Source organism: Cricetulus griseus, chromosome 2 (assembly GCF_003668045.3).
Source record: "Cricetulus griseus strain 17A/GY chromosome 2, alternate assembly CriGri-PICRH-1.0, whole genome shotgun sequence".
NCBI classification, from domain to species: Eukaryota; Metazoa; Chordata; class Mammalia; order Rodentia; family Cricetidae; genus Cricetulus; species Cricetulus griseus.
Genome location: NC_048595.1, coordinates 344,467,538 through 344,482,906, shown reverse-complemented (window position 1 = coordinate 344,482,906; position 15,369 = coordinate 344,467,538). Strand labels below are relative to the sequence as shown.

The following is a 15,369-nucleotide window of genomic DNA, read 5'->3' as shown; positions in this document are numbered from 1 at the left end:
AAAGAAGACTCAAATTTGGGGTGGGAAGGGACAAGACCGAGGAGAAGCTGATTAGGGAGGAGTTGGGGGAGAGAGTGTAAAAATGTTCAAAATACATTATATGAAATTCTCAAACAATTAGTAAAATGTTGTTCTAAAACATCCAAAGGCTAGCTATCCTTTGTTGTTGAAAAAGCACAACTTCTATTAATGTAATATTTTCTTATCTACCAAGAAAGGACCATTACAATTCATAGGAGCAGATATTCAACAAACTATCAAGTATCAGACATTGTTGCTGTTAAACTGACATCATTCCTGTGTGGTCATACTAGGCATTTCCATGACATGGCTACCAGGTAGGCAAAGGATACACATTCACTCTTTGCTTTTGGGTCAACTCTAGACTTGCTTAGAGATATTAGTAAATAAGATACCCAGACAGCCACTGGGTGTACAGGAATATGTGCACAGGAATCTTGTTCATACAGCTACTGGATAAAGGGAAGAGAAACACCGAAGTAGGCCTATGTACAGTCTACACTTGCAGCCAGGAGTAACCAAAGCCAGTTCAAATCAACAGGACATTGAATGACCTCTTTATATTGAGAGAAAAAGACTATAGTCTTAAACTGTGAGAACGGAGGTGTTTTTCCAGGGAGCATTGTCAGGGCAACAGTTGAAAACAGCATTTTACACACGTTCTTTCTTTTCATCTGCAGCAATTAATCATTCTCCCCATTTCACAAGTGAGAAAAATAAAGTTTACAGCATCTAAGAACTTGCAAAGTATCATCTAACTGGATAAGTGTCAGGTCTGTAGTAGGCAGCGTTGATTTTAGAACTCATTATTACCCTGTTGGAGAGCCTGGTAATTAGCCAGCTAATCTCCATGCTTCACAGGTACCACTCAATAGAGCAGGGGATATGGATACACAATGTCTTTTCTATCATCCAATACTATATAGACGAAGACATGAGACATGAACAAATACTTCCTTCCATTATCCCTATGCAACTACTACCTGAATTCTAATTCTTGTTCTTGAGCTCCAGGTAAGGACACCACTTAATTTTCTTTGTCTTGCTTTTCTCACATACTCAGAAAAAAAATTACACAAAGGACATTCATATATACAGTTCTGTTGTCTCCTTTTCTTTAGACAAGGTTTACTGACCTTGAACTTGTAATCAGCCCTTTAGTGCTAGGACTATAGACAAGTGCCCCCAATCCCAGCTTTTACACACACACTTCTCCAAGTGATTTCCCAAAAACATTAGCCCACATACTACAGTAATAGTTCTAGAAGTTCACTCCCAGAAATTCAGTGAGGCCCAAGTCTTACTTTTTTTTTCCCCTTTAAGAAAGTGAAATTATTTCAGACTTTGCTTGAGTGCCTCCAGAAACCCTGGTCACCTCTGTAAGGATTCAGGCATTATGCTGGCTTGCCCCTGTCACCTGGCAGAATTCACTCAGGCAATTTACATTTTCTAAAGTTCCAGAAAGGGACTCCATGCTTTCTTTGACAATCATTACTGTACAATATCCCTTCAAGCTTCTTTCTTGTGCCCGTCCGCCAGAGTCACAGGCACCCTCCTTGGGGGTTGGACTGTGCATCCATGGGATCCTGTTTATCGAACAAATAATGTTTCTGTGTTTGGAACAGAATCCAGTATGAAGGCCCAGATGTCATATGACTTCTCAAATTTCTTAGCATCTAAAGTCATCAGAGGTTGTAGGTGGAGAAAGTACACATTGGGAAGCACTTTGCTACATGTTTTTCCCCCATAACTATGTTGCTACAAGGAAGGGAGAAGACAGAGGTAGTGTGAAGGCTTGGCTTGCATCCTGTCTTTCCACAAAGCTTCTTTGGGCCATGCTGGTTCACACAGATCCTTTCCATCTCAGTCTCCAAACCTGTGTTACTACTGTGTCACTTGCTGATCTGAATGGTGTGCAGGGCTTTTCTACTGAAGGCTAGTATGATCTGGTGTCTGTGGTGATCAGAAGAGTCTCCAGAAGCCTCCATAAGTCTGCAGTTTAAGTGTCCACTAGTTTTCTCATGTCCATTTTGGCATGTCTTTGGGACTTAAGAACTTGCTCAATGAGAAGGAAATTGTCCCTGGCACTGGAATTGAGCTAACTACTCAATTATAGTGAAATCATGGCTATTAGATGAAAATCTACAACCACTAATTTACTATACCAGCATAACCCCTAGCAATAAGCTATAAGCATTCATCCCTGTGCACACAGTAAGTGTAGTGTAGCCTTCATCCCTTGTCAAAGAAACTTCCCTTTACAACAGATAAAGACCATTACAGAAAACCACAACCAGTCAAAATGCACAATTGTGGAGCCCTGTCCCATTGGATGCATCCACAAAACTCTCCCATACCTAAAGCTCAGGGGACATTTTGGAAAAGAGGGTAGAAAGATTGTAAGAGCTGGAAGATCAGGGAGTTTGCTGTGGGATCATATCTCCTAGTAATAGCAGAAGCTACAGTTTCATCAACACGGCTGCCCAAACATGGGATGAACAAGGGTGACAACAATGTTCTTCCTTTCTGAACCTGAAAGCTCCAAAGAAACTAAATAACCCAGTGTTGTGTAGCTGGGATATGATATCATCTAAATGCTTCTAAAGCTTTGCCCCAGGAGAATGAACTTCTTGGGCTGGTGATGTGGAATTGGGGGAGAAACTTACATGGACAGTGTCCCATGCCCAGAACAGTTTAATTTGCTCAAAAATGAGGAACACACCTGTCCGGGTGTGTTATTATCTAATGACTAAAAGAGTTTTACTCAAGCCTGCCTCTGTTACCTGATCTTGAGAACCCAGGCTCTCAGAGTCCTGCAAACACTCCCACTTCTGGAGTCCTACTGTTCCAGAGAGGAGATCCAGAAGCAACAAGAGAGGATGGAGAGGGCCTGTGTTGGTGGTTTGTATCTGGCCTATGTCTAGCAAGCCATTTAGACAACGACTGTGAACCCCATAGTATGGTGGAGCATAATTATACCAGTTCTCTTCAGTACTGTAAAACAATGAAGGTTTCTGTTTATCAGCCAACTGGATCCCAGCCCTGAGGTACACACAATGCTTGTAATTAGAGGCATCTTGGAGAGCAGATCCCCATTTTCCTCTGACTATTCAATAGCATCCTTGGACATTTAAAATGACAATTATCTGTCCATTCTCCTGCAGGCAGCTGGATCTAAGTTGATGAAATTGTATTTTCCCCATGAAAGAAAATGTTAATGGTGCTGATAGTTTCCGTAAGACTGAGAGCTCCCTGACACCAGGACAACTTACTCACAACATTTAGCACTCGAAAGAAGCATCTCCTGATGGACAATGTTGTGGAATGAGGGAATGAATAAATCCTAGTCAACCAGAAAATTCAGCAGAAAATATACAGACTCAAGTGTTTATTTGCCTGGTTATTATTTAATCATTCCTGCTCCTCATTGGTCAAACCAAACAGTAAGAACAAAAATTACAATGAAACCCTGGCAGAAATTCTGTGGCCAGAAATACAGTGGTGGGGTATTTGCCTCGCATGTGGAAAGCCCACAGTTTATTCTCAGCACTACAAAACAAAACAAAAAACCCCCAAACAACAAGAAAATAGGTATCATAATTTTGCTTAAAAAACAAAGCAAAACACTCCAAACCCTATCTGTTTGTAAACAGTTTTATAATCTGACATGGTTGTTTTAATTTAGATTTTAAGTCATTAAAATTCAGATGGATGGGTCCTGTGGCGGGTGCCAGAGCCTCAGAGCCCTCATCCAGTGGCTGATGGAAGAGAAGGCTGACATCCACAGATATACACTGAACTGAACTCTGAAACTTAGTTTCAGAGAGGGAGGAATGAAGATAAAAGGGGTCATTACCAGGCTGGTGAAACCCACAGGAACAGCTGGCCTGAACAAGGGGGAGCACATGGACCCCAGACTGCTGTCTAGGAGGCCAGCACGGGACTGATCCAGACCCCTGAACATGATGTCAATGAGGAGGCCTCTGCAATCTAGGGGTCCCCTGGTAGTGGATTAGTATTTTTCCCTGGTGTAAGAAGGGACTTTGAGAGCCCATGCCACGTGAAGGGATGGACTCTTGGCCTGGACACATGGGGGAGGGCCTAGGCCCGGCCCAGGTGGACTTTGGGGAGCCCCCATCAAGGGCCCTACCCTGCCTGGGGAGGGGAGGTGGATGGGGTGGGGGGAGGGGAGGGAGAGGGATAAGGGATTGACATCTGAAACAAGCTTGTTCCTAATTTGAACTAATAAAAAAAGAAAATAAAAAAAATTCAGATGGATGAGTGTAACTTTACATGTCTAGGAGATGTCAAATCTCACACCTGTTCCTCTAGCTCTTGCAACCTCCTGACTCCTCCCCCACCATGAACAGGGGAAAGCAAAGGTGGTCTTGGCCCTACAGAAAGAACTACAGGCAACAAAGGGACACTGAGAGTGAGAAATAGTCTTCTTCAGGGAAGAGAGCATCAACTGGTTATCCAGTACCAAGTGGTCAATCCTGAAAACACTCATGCAGGCGATATACAGACTGAGCAGGTTTTACTTATATATTTAGGAACACACACACACACACAAAAAAAAAAAAAAGAAAAAGGGATATTGTGAATTTGGAAGAGAGCAAGTGTGTGTACTTTGGAGGGTTTAGAGGGAGGAAAGAGAAGGGGGAAACCATGAAATTAAATTAATCTCAAAAATACTTTAGAATTCAGATGGTAGCTAAAGGAAGTAAAATGGCTGAAAAGAAAACAATGTATCCTGTGTGAACTCATACTAGATCTTACATAATGGATGTAGGGTATTCATTGTGATGCCTATCTGGTGAGAATCTTGAATAATTTGGTTTCAAAGCTTCTTGGTGTATATGGGATCAAGATAGGTGGTTGGCTCCTTAAGTCAAAGAATTTCTTAGAACTGTTCTTTCCTGTTGCCTCTCTATGAGTAAGCACAAAGCTAGTAATTAACTTTGGTTGCCCTGGTATTACTGGTGAGTACAATTGATTGTTATTTACAGCAGCTGCCAGCTAACTGTCAGTCATAATCTATTCAGTGTGAGATTCAAGATGAAAAGTATAATCTTTTTACATTTCAGTTTTGGTTATTGAATATTTTGTTGTCCAGTAATAGGACAGTTAAAGATAATCTACATATAGTTAAAGGTAACCCATAATAACAGGCATGATCAAAATAGACCAGATGGTGGCTTCCATTTTATAAAACCACATCATAGGAGGGGTTCAATATTGTCAACATTTTAAAATCATGGTTTAATAGAAAGTGATAGGATGAAATCTAAAGAGGATCTCCAAATTGGCTTCTTAATCTATGGTAGAATGCCCTTCAAATTCTAACAGGCACCTGGATCATCCATGGATGTTTCAGGGCACAGTTTGATTCAGTAGGTTTGGGGTGATCACAGTCTGAGATCCACTTTGCAGCAAACCTCTGGCAGATACTGATTCAGCTTGTCCAGGAGCCACACTTTGAGTAGTATGAGTTTGGCAGCTCTGTAAAAGAGCCCTCACTGGTCTCTTTTTGTATTTCCAGGGAAGACAACAAAAGCCACCCTCAAGTGCAAAGATCAGAAAGAAGCTGCAGGTTATAGTCACGTTTATAATATTTATCCCCCAGGACATTCAGATCAGGATTTCCAACCCAGACTTCTTCTGGCCTCCACACCTACATAGTAAACAAAGCACAGGCTACTCTCACCTAAGGGATTCACAAAGCCCTCAACAAACATACCCTAGCTCAAACACATGACTTTCAGCCATTCCCAGTCCCACCCTGACACTGCAGCTTCATCGTGTCTGACACCCAACTAAGAAATGCAGGCACTGGCTTTTCTCTCCTTTCTCCTGCTACAAACCCCAGACTCTTGCAAATAGCAACTTGATCTTTTATTTCTTTCTGTCTGTACTTCCCTTGTTCATTCCCCATGTACCCTTTACATGGAGTAAACTGCAGTCTCCTAACTGGAATCTTTCTTTTCTCTTCTTTTCTTGCTTGCTTGCTTCCTTCCTTCCATTAACTTAAAATTTTTTTGAGTTTATGGTTACAACTCTTCTCCCTTCCTGTTCTTCCCTCTAACGTCACCCCTATACACCCATCCTTTCTCTCTTTCAAACTCATGGGTTCTTTTTGCATTAATTGTTATTACCTGCATAGATGCATATATAAATACAGATACATTTCTAAATACAACCTGCTCAGTCTGTATAATGTGACTTGCAGTGTCTGTTTTCAGGGCTGATCACTGGAGTTTGGATAAGCAATCAGCATGCTCTTTCCTGAGTAAGGCTATTGCTCCCACTCCCAGCATCTCTTAGTTGTATGTAGTTTTTTGTACATGGTTAAGTCTGCATGGAATTTTCCCATCATTGCTGGCAAACACCTAAAGCTCGGGGAACATTGTGGAAGAAGGGGAAAAAAGACTGTTAAAGTCAGGTCAGGGAGTTTGCTGTGAGAGTGTGTCTTCCAGTAATGTCAGAAGCTACATCTATAGAGTCTCACCAACATGACTTCCTAAACTTGAGCTGAACAAGGATGATAACTTGAGTTATCCAGTCATTCTCCAGGTTTTTAACTTCGAGATTCTATAACCAATGGAGCTGAATATATCAATAAATTGGACATAAAAGCTTGTGTTTGAATATACTCATTTATAGATAAGGAAATTTCAATCTATTGACATGTAATAACTTGTCCGAAGGAAGTAACAACTGTTTCAGGATGAAGTAGTTGTCTTCTGAGACAGGGTCTTATTATCTAGCTTGTGTTGGCCTTTAGCTTCCAGTCCCCCACCCCTGAGTGCTGGATTACTGGTATATATCACCATGTCTGACTAAGCATTTGTCTTTTTAAAAAACATGTTCATTATTTGGATGTGTGTGTGTGTGTGTGTGTGTGTGTGTGTGTGTGTGTGTGTGCCTGCTTGAGTTTATGTGCATCATGTACATGTAGGAGCCAGAAGAGGACATTGGATCCCCTGGAACTAAGAGTCCCCATTGTGGGCGCTGGAAACCAAACCTGGGTCCTCTGAAAGAGCAGCAAATGCTCTGAACTGCTGAGCTGTCTCTACAGGTTAAGGGTTTGTCTTTTAAAGTCCATTTCATACATGGTTAAAATCTTCATAAGAAGTCTGTAAGATTTGAGTCATTTTCTCTCTTTATACCCCAAAGGAACATACAATACAGAGTTCAACAACTTCGTGAAGTTATATAGATGGAAAGTTACCTCCCCGGAATAGAAAACTACTATTGCCCATTTTTCAAAGTTAGACCCTGTCTTCTGGTGATATGTGGCATTCAAGGAGTGAAAAGGAGACCCGGGTTCTGCTATTGACTCATGTATGTCACAAACATTCCATAGGTAACTTCCCCAGGCTACTCTGCGGTACACTTAAAGTGATTAAAGTGACTATATCAGATGTTACATTTTCAGATATGTGTTAGACAATGCTGGAGATCTGACCCATGGCAGTGAGCATGGTGGGTAAGTTCTCTGCCACCCTAACCCGAAACCAGACCCTTTTGGAAGTGACTTGAATGTAACAGACCATGCTGACTGTTCACTGCTCAGCGCTTCCTCTTTTGACTCCTCTCCTCCACTGTCATGTCTATATACATTCACTTCAGAGCTTGTTTCTGGGCAACCTGACCTAAGTCAGTATACTTAGATTTATAGATCATTCTGTACTTGGATACATTCCTGAGAAAGGCTAGAATATCTTGCAGTCTTAAAAAAGAAAGTATTTCATATCTGTGTGGGATGAGAATATCAATGTAAATATTCTCCGAGACAGGAAATCAGATGTGCTAATTCCTCAAGGAATCAATCAGGATGTATTAAATCATATCCCCTGCTCTCACAATTCCTGTATAGCCTCTTCATCATCAAGATTTTGTTGTTGTTGTTCAGCAAAGGGGTTAGAAAACTATGCACAAGCTGAATCATGAAGTATGATTTACTCATACAACGCTGTCTCCACCACCACAGCCCTGCCGGAGCCCCACCAGAGCATCCCGGTCACCTACCAGCACTCTTCCTGCAGGCTTGCTGGATGCATTTTTGGAATTCTGGGGGTCTGACTTCATGGTCGCAGAGGCACTGGTTTTGATCTTCAGTTGTACTGTTTTCTGAGGGGATGCAATGGACAGTCCTCTTCTGAGAGCCACCACCACAGGAAGTGGTGCACTGGAAGGGAGACACAGAAAGAGTCACAGTTCCTCCCCAGGACTACCAAGGAAGCATCTCTTACCCCTCCACAGTCAACTGAGAGAAAGTCAGAGAAAATTACCAAGAGCCCTTTGGAGCTAGGCCCACTGTGAGATCAAGTTGTAATAAAACATAGCTCTGTCATAGTTGAAATCCAAGTCAAGTCACGATGTGAGTTTAGGAAGAGCCTTGTGCTAGAGGCTGCTGGAATGACTTTAGCTTAATGTGCTAATGGGTTCTCTATAGAGTGTGTTCCTCTTTCCCACATTTGAAAATGCTCTGCTGGTCCTATCACACAGCTACACTATTGGGATCCAAATATCCATGCTAGTACCATAGGGCCATGCCAAATCTACCATATTTTACGCATCCAGGAAAAGGTACTGGGATCAAGGTTGGGCCAGTTGGTCACATCATTTGCAATATGTAACAGACACAGAAAGAGATTCAATTTTAGAGTGAATGGTGTAAAAGTGAGTGTGGTTGGTAGTTACACCTCTTCCCAAGCAATAGGTGAATAAGAAAGTGATGATAACAGGGTAGAGTATACCTTTGAGGAGGAATGAGAATGGAAGATGGTTGTAGGGTACAGACTTGATTCTGATTAAAACTATCAACCCAAACACTTATTTTGACATTATGATTGTATGACAAACATTCATCTTGACTTTATGAATACGTGGTGTGAAAGATGTGGAGGAAGGTTGAACTAAAATGAAAATAGAGGAAAATCTCACTGTTTAGGCCATGTTGTTTTCCAGTTTCTCTGGTCTAGTACTGATTTGGGACTAGAGACCAAGCAGAAGTAGAAGGGATGATGCTTTTAGGAAGATGAAAGTAGTGTCAAAAAGGGAAGTTGGAGAGAAAAACCAGTGAGAAATGGTCGGTGAGCTGGGTAAAGACTATAGTGTTTATGGGGCAGAAAGGGGTCTACAGGTCTTTGAATTTCAGTCTTTCTGGACCATGGTTGATCTCCAGGTCTACTGACATATAACACACCCACTGTAATGCTAGGATTGGGCCCCTGCAGCAGGACTCGGTGTCTCGGGCTTGAGGAAGCAACTTTCTTCAGGCAGTTCTTAAGGATGTAAGAAGTTGTGACTATTTTCTTAAATTATTTTATTTGTGGTAAAATACAAAGAAAACCCATAAGATTTACTATTTTAATCCTGTACACACACACACACACACACACACACACACACACACACACACACACATCCTTTTTTGTTTTGTTTTTGAGACAGGGTCTTGTTATGTAGCTAATCTGGTGTTCCAGATGCACACCACCACACAGTACTTTATTCTAAGCCTTGTTAAGTACACAGTGTAGCAGCCTTAGGAACATTCTCAGTGTATACCAACCCTCTATGGAAAACCATTTTAGCAAACTGAGACTGTATTTTAAACAACTTATCTTCCATCTCTACTCCAGCTCCCAGAAAACACCATTATGTCTTTTTAATCACCTTTGATCACTGTAGGAATCTCACTAAGTAGAATAAGACAGTTGCCTGTTTGTGACCAACTTATTACAGTTAGCATAATTGCTTCTAGTTCATCTGTGTTGCACTGCATAGATTTCCTTTCTAAGGTGGAATAATGTTCTAATGTGGAATTTATGTCTGTTCCACACTGCTTTTGCATTCATCCTTGAGGGACATTTGAGCTGGTTCCATGTTTTGGTTACCGTGATGCATATACACACCTACGGTTTTTTATTTTATACCACCATTTGTTACTTGTTAGACTTGTCTTTTTTCTATGAGCAAAACGTCCCAGGACAGAATCAAGTTCCCCATTCTTCATGAGTCACAGCAATCAATATGATTTTCAATGAATATGAACTATCTAACTCTCTCAAAAGGTGGCTGAAGGGAAAAGTCATTAAACGTAGAAGAATCCTTTTGCCACTTGAAACATTATTGGAGACTCAGATCACTAGTTACCAGACCAGGATACCACCAATCAACTCTGAATATAGCTAACAAAACCTCATTTCTCACAGAGACCACATAGAGAGGCAATAGGAGGACAAATGGGACTTTTTCTTAATGTTTACTGATCTATTTTATTTTACTGTATATGAATCATGAATTGTGAGCAGCATGGGGTCTCATGTTTGAATTAGAGAGTCAGAGTTTTCTGTGACTAAATCTGAAGATAATTTTAATCAGTCAATTCACCTCAAATCTCCCACAGGTATTGGCAATGAAACAATGAAATACCTCCTCAGATAAAACATTCGGGATCAATAAAAGTCTGTAACAAAGGTCAGAAGGAAGAAAGATAGAGAATAATTAAGCCAGACTCCGGATAGTCCTGGACTAGGGTTTAGGGGAATTGGGATTTCTGGCTGTTATCATCCTAGATAATTTAATACACCTTTCTTTTTCTTTGTCTGTAAAATAAGATTGTTTCATGAAGACCAAGTGTATTAGTTTGATTTCCTGGTCACATGATAAACACTGACCAAAACCATCTTGGGGGAGGGAAGGGTTTGTTTGGTTTACAGATTTCAGTCCATCATCCAGGGAAGCCAGGGCAGGAACGGAAGCAGAGGCTATGGAAGAATGGTGCTTACTAGGTTTCTCTGGAGCTTGGTCAGTTTGCTTTCTTACACAGATGAGGACTGCCTGCCCAGGGGTGGTGCCATCCACAGTGAGCTGAGCTCTCTCACATTAATTATTAATCAATTTCCTATAGAACTCAGGTAGAACAAGTCACAGCAACAGCAGAATTTTTCTATGGGATAGAGAACTTTCATCACCCCATCATTAATTAGACAGTGTTATTTATATAACCAATAACATTGGGAGATAGTAAATCTTGCTCTGAGTTATGGTTTAATTATTTTGTTTACTTCTCCATCAGACGGGCTGGCCATCTGGCAAACCGCTTTGTGGGCAGAAGAAAGGCTTAAACTTAGAAAGACTAAATCTAAAGCTCCAAGATATAAGAGACTATATGGGTTAAGAAAAAAAAAAGATAGTAAACCCAAGGACTTGGGGCCCAAAGTAACCTCTCCTTAGACCTATGCTTCTGGAATATTTTTGCTATTTGATCTTTTCTCTTTTGAAAGTATTTGATTTTTTTGTCTCTTCTAAACTCCAGATAATGAACATGGACTCAGAGCAGCTAGGAGGCCACTTTAGCAGACCTGGAAGTGGTACATAGGCAAAGAACAATGAAAGGGAAATGCATGAAAATGTGTTACAGGCCAGTGAGTAAAGGCTACGTTCAAAAATCCAAAGGAAAATTGATATTGAATCTAAGGTAGAGGGGCCAAAGAGATGACTGGCTATGGGTACTTTCGGCTCTTCTATAGTACTCGAGTTCGGGTCCCAGCACCCACATCAGGTAACTTACAACCCTCTGTAACTCCGGCTCTAGGGTATTCCATACCTCTGCCCTCCAAGGGCACTGCACTCAAGCATGCACACCCACAAAGTAGACACACATGCAGATGTATAATTAAAAAATAGGACACAGTTGCTATGAAGGGGGAAATGGGAAAAATGGTTGGGAGGGATTTACCTGGGGATCAGGGAGGGAGGGAAGACCAGAGGAAGAGGGAAGAAGCAGGGATAAATAACATTAAGGATGTTTGAAAGTTCTATAGAGAATCATATTATCTTATGTTTACCTAAAACTATATATAATACATACATACATACATATATCTATATAATGTAATTGAAATTGTAGCACTTAGGCTAACAGTGCTCTCTTCAAGACTATATATAAGCTGTCTAACAAAGATCTCAGTTCCAGTCCTGAGAAATCTCTCAAAGAATATACACTATTGCTGTTGCTTTTGATTCCTCCTAGAAAAAGAAGCTAAGATCCTATTGCTGAAAACATCACATACTTTGGACATAAGACTCAGAAGAATGTATCTGGATCTGACCTGGTAGCCTCCTAGCTGAGGACTAGTCCCCATTTCAGAGGAGCTATTCAAGCTGACAAGAGAGAAGAGCAGTCAATAGTCCTATCCAGATGAACCTATGAACCACAGCAATGCTAGCATAGGAAGATACTCTGAAAGAACAATAGTGGCACTTACATCCTTGGGAGTAACCAACAGCTGTGTGATTGGTCTTAAGACCTGATCAATGGGAGGGAATTTGTGTTTAGCACTGTAAATTTAATCAACCCTTGGCTGGTAAGGCATTGGACTCTAGATGAGAACCTAATGCTGTCACTTTCCTAAAGCAGAATGATTTCTAACTATACTTTAAGTACTTTTCCTTATGTTTACACATGAGTATAGCTCTCATCCCTCAACAATTTTTTGCAGTAGAAGAGCATTACAGAAAGCTACAAGTGAACAAAATGCAGAGTTCAACTGACTGTAGGATGCCTGTCCCCAATTAATGCAATTACAACATAAGTCCTATACCTAAGGCTGAGGGAACATTGTAGAAGAGGGATCAGTAAGAGTATAAGAGCCAAAGTGTTAGTATTCAGGCATCTGTACTGGCCTGTCTGTTCTGACAGGATATGCCCTCAGCTGCAGCCACTAAGAGCACCACCTGTGCATATTCACTAGGTTCCCTTTAAAAAGGGCCCTGCCCACCTCCCATCCCCCTCTCTCTTTCTCACCCTCTCTCTGTTTCTCTCTCTCTCTGTCTGTTTCTCTCTCTCTGTCTGTTTCTCTCTCTGTCTCTCTCTCTGTGTCTGTTTCTCTTTCTCTGTCTGTTTCTCTCTCTGTCTCTCTCTCTCTCTGTCTCTGTCTCTGTCTCTGTCTCTGTCTCTCTCTCTGTCTCTCTCTCTGTCTCTCTCTCTCTCTCTTCCCCATCCCCTTTTCCTCTCTCCTGCTGCTCCTGTCCCTGGAGGCTGCTCTCCCCCTCTCCCCCTTTTATGCTCCCTTTCCTTAATAAAAAACTCCTCTGCTTGAACCCTGTTGCATAGTGTCTTTCTTTCCAGAGCTGCTTTTCTTAAATTACAACACAAAGGACCAGGAATTGTGCTGTGAGTTTCTTTTAGAAGAATAAAAAGAGAACATGAAGTATGTGGGTGAGGTGGGGAAGAAGGGTTGGATCTCAGAGGAGCCAGGGGAAGTGTCAAGAGCAAATATAATCATGATGCACTGTATGAAAATGTCAAAAAATAATACAAAAACAAAACATTTACAATCTCCATAAAGATATTAAACATGCCCCTTTCCATTCAGTTCTATAGTCTCCAATCTTAGCAATAAATTTTCAAGCAGAGATCTGTAATTTTGAATTTTTTAAATGTGCTAAATTTTTCTTTACAATGATAACAAAATTAATAAAAATGTTAAAAGTAAAGCCAAGGTAGAACAAGGCACCTATAACCAACTCTTACCAGGTCCCAATTCCCGGTGGCCCAGTGGCAGCAAAGGTGCCTGTTGCAGGGCACAGTGGATGTAGGTCTTTTTGTCCAGTCACAGAGGCCTCCTGGGCAAGAGACTTCTCTCTCCTGAACACCACCTCCACAGGACCTAGAACACTGACACACAGGGCAGACAGGCAGTGAAAAATAAGTGGTGCCGAATTTACTGATAGGCATAAATTTTTGGTATCATTTTGGCTGTGTACTGGAGAACATGGTATTGGTATTAGAACCTGAACATCTTCACATGTTCCTTAAAGGAATGGTCTTCCAGAATAGATGTTAGGTTGTCTGCCTATCAAATATTCTAGAGCAGGCAGGGTGTCATCAGTTTTGCTTTCTGGCACAAGTTTTTGGTAACAAAAAATATAAATTTTGGATTTTTAAATATGTGATTATGGGACTGGAGAGATGGTTCAGCAGTTAACAGCACGGGCTGTTTTTCCAGAGGAATCAGGTTCGATTCTCAGCACCCACACAATGGCTCCCACTACCTGTACCTCAAGTTCCAGGGAATCTGATGCCCTCTTCTGGCCTCTGCAGGCACCAGAAGCACCCACAGTACACAGACATAACGTGCAGACAAAACACCTATACACATAAATACAAAATTTTTATATCTGTTTTTAATTAATTAAATTTCCTTGTCCAATCACAGTTTTCCCTCCCTCCCTTCTCCCCTCCTAGTCCTTCTCACCAGCCTCACTCCTTACCCCATCCACTTCTCCTCCTTTCTCTTTAGAAAAGGGCAGGCCTCCCATGTATACCAGCCAGCCATGGCATATTAAGTTGCAGAAAGTTTTAAAAATATATGATTAGCTCTGTCACCCTGCAAGGAGAATACACCTCATTTGCTTCCTATTGAAATGTGACAGTCCTCCTTTCCCACTACATAAGGTTTTAGAATGGAAGGAAGTTTCTTTTAGTTAATAACATTGTTGGGCTTGCTGAAGATTGTGATACACAGGTAGTGATACTCAGAGAGCAAGGTCGATTTCTTTAGGGATGCACATCTAAAAATGTCAGATTGTTGCTTATCAGAATGATTTCATATGGTATATAGTCTCATTTCCATGATGCTTCCAAGAGGAAATTAATTCACTAATAATCTTCTAAAAGTAATGCAAAAACAGTGACAGTGCCTTGAAGGTCCCTAGTTATGACATAGTTACAACAACAACAACTAACTGTGGTTGTCTTATCAATGCCAAGTCCATCTCATGAGGCACTGTGTATATGGTGGTATCACAGGAAACAGGAAAATTCTATAGTTGGCCACATATGCCCAAGAAAAGACCTAACATGTTGTCTTCAGAAGATTCCAGCTTTGAGAATCAACTTAGATTCCAGACCCCCATTTACCCAATCTGTTTGTAACCTTATTTGAGGAACAAAGTAGAATTCAATCTTTGGATTCTTGTGGCTCTGCATATATGCAGATGGTTTCAGGGCCATTTGACCAAGTAGAATGAAAAGAAGATAAATGCTACTCAGACCAGCAGTGTCAGCATCCTCTCATAGAGAAAAGATGTTATAGATTCAGAGTTCCCACCTTGGGATCCCTAATTGGATCCTCTGGGGATAGTCCCATCCTTTGTACATTGACAAACCCTCCAGATGATTTGAAGCATGCTAACATTTGACTACTACTGATATAGATGTTGCCATCAGTAAAACACATCAGCCCTTTAACTAGTCTGCGATGGCTGACATTTCCCAAATGGGCCCAAAATATTCTCAGGATGGCAAGCTATTAGAGTAGCATTATGACAGGT

At 41.2% G+C, this 15,369-nt stretch overlaps 1 protein-coding gene across 1 annotated transcript in view; it reads right to left on the bottom strand.

Annotated features, from left to right (window-relative positions):
• Nucleotides 1-15,369, bottom strand: part of Adamts12 (ADAM metallopeptidase with thrombospondin type 1 motif 12) — a 241,599-nt gene that overhangs the window by 1,140 nt on the left and 225,090 nt on the right. Inside the window, exons 22-23 of the mRNA XM_027401266.2 lie at nucleotides 13,568-13,711; nucleotides 8,053-8,212 (exon numbers count right to left, since the gene is read on the bottom strand). Of these exons, the coding sequence (XP_027257067.1) occupies nucleotides 8,053-8,212; nucleotides 13,568-13,711 (304 nt within the window). The remainder of the gene's footprint in view (nucleotides 1-8,052; nucleotides 8,213-13,567; nucleotides 13,712-15,369) is intronic.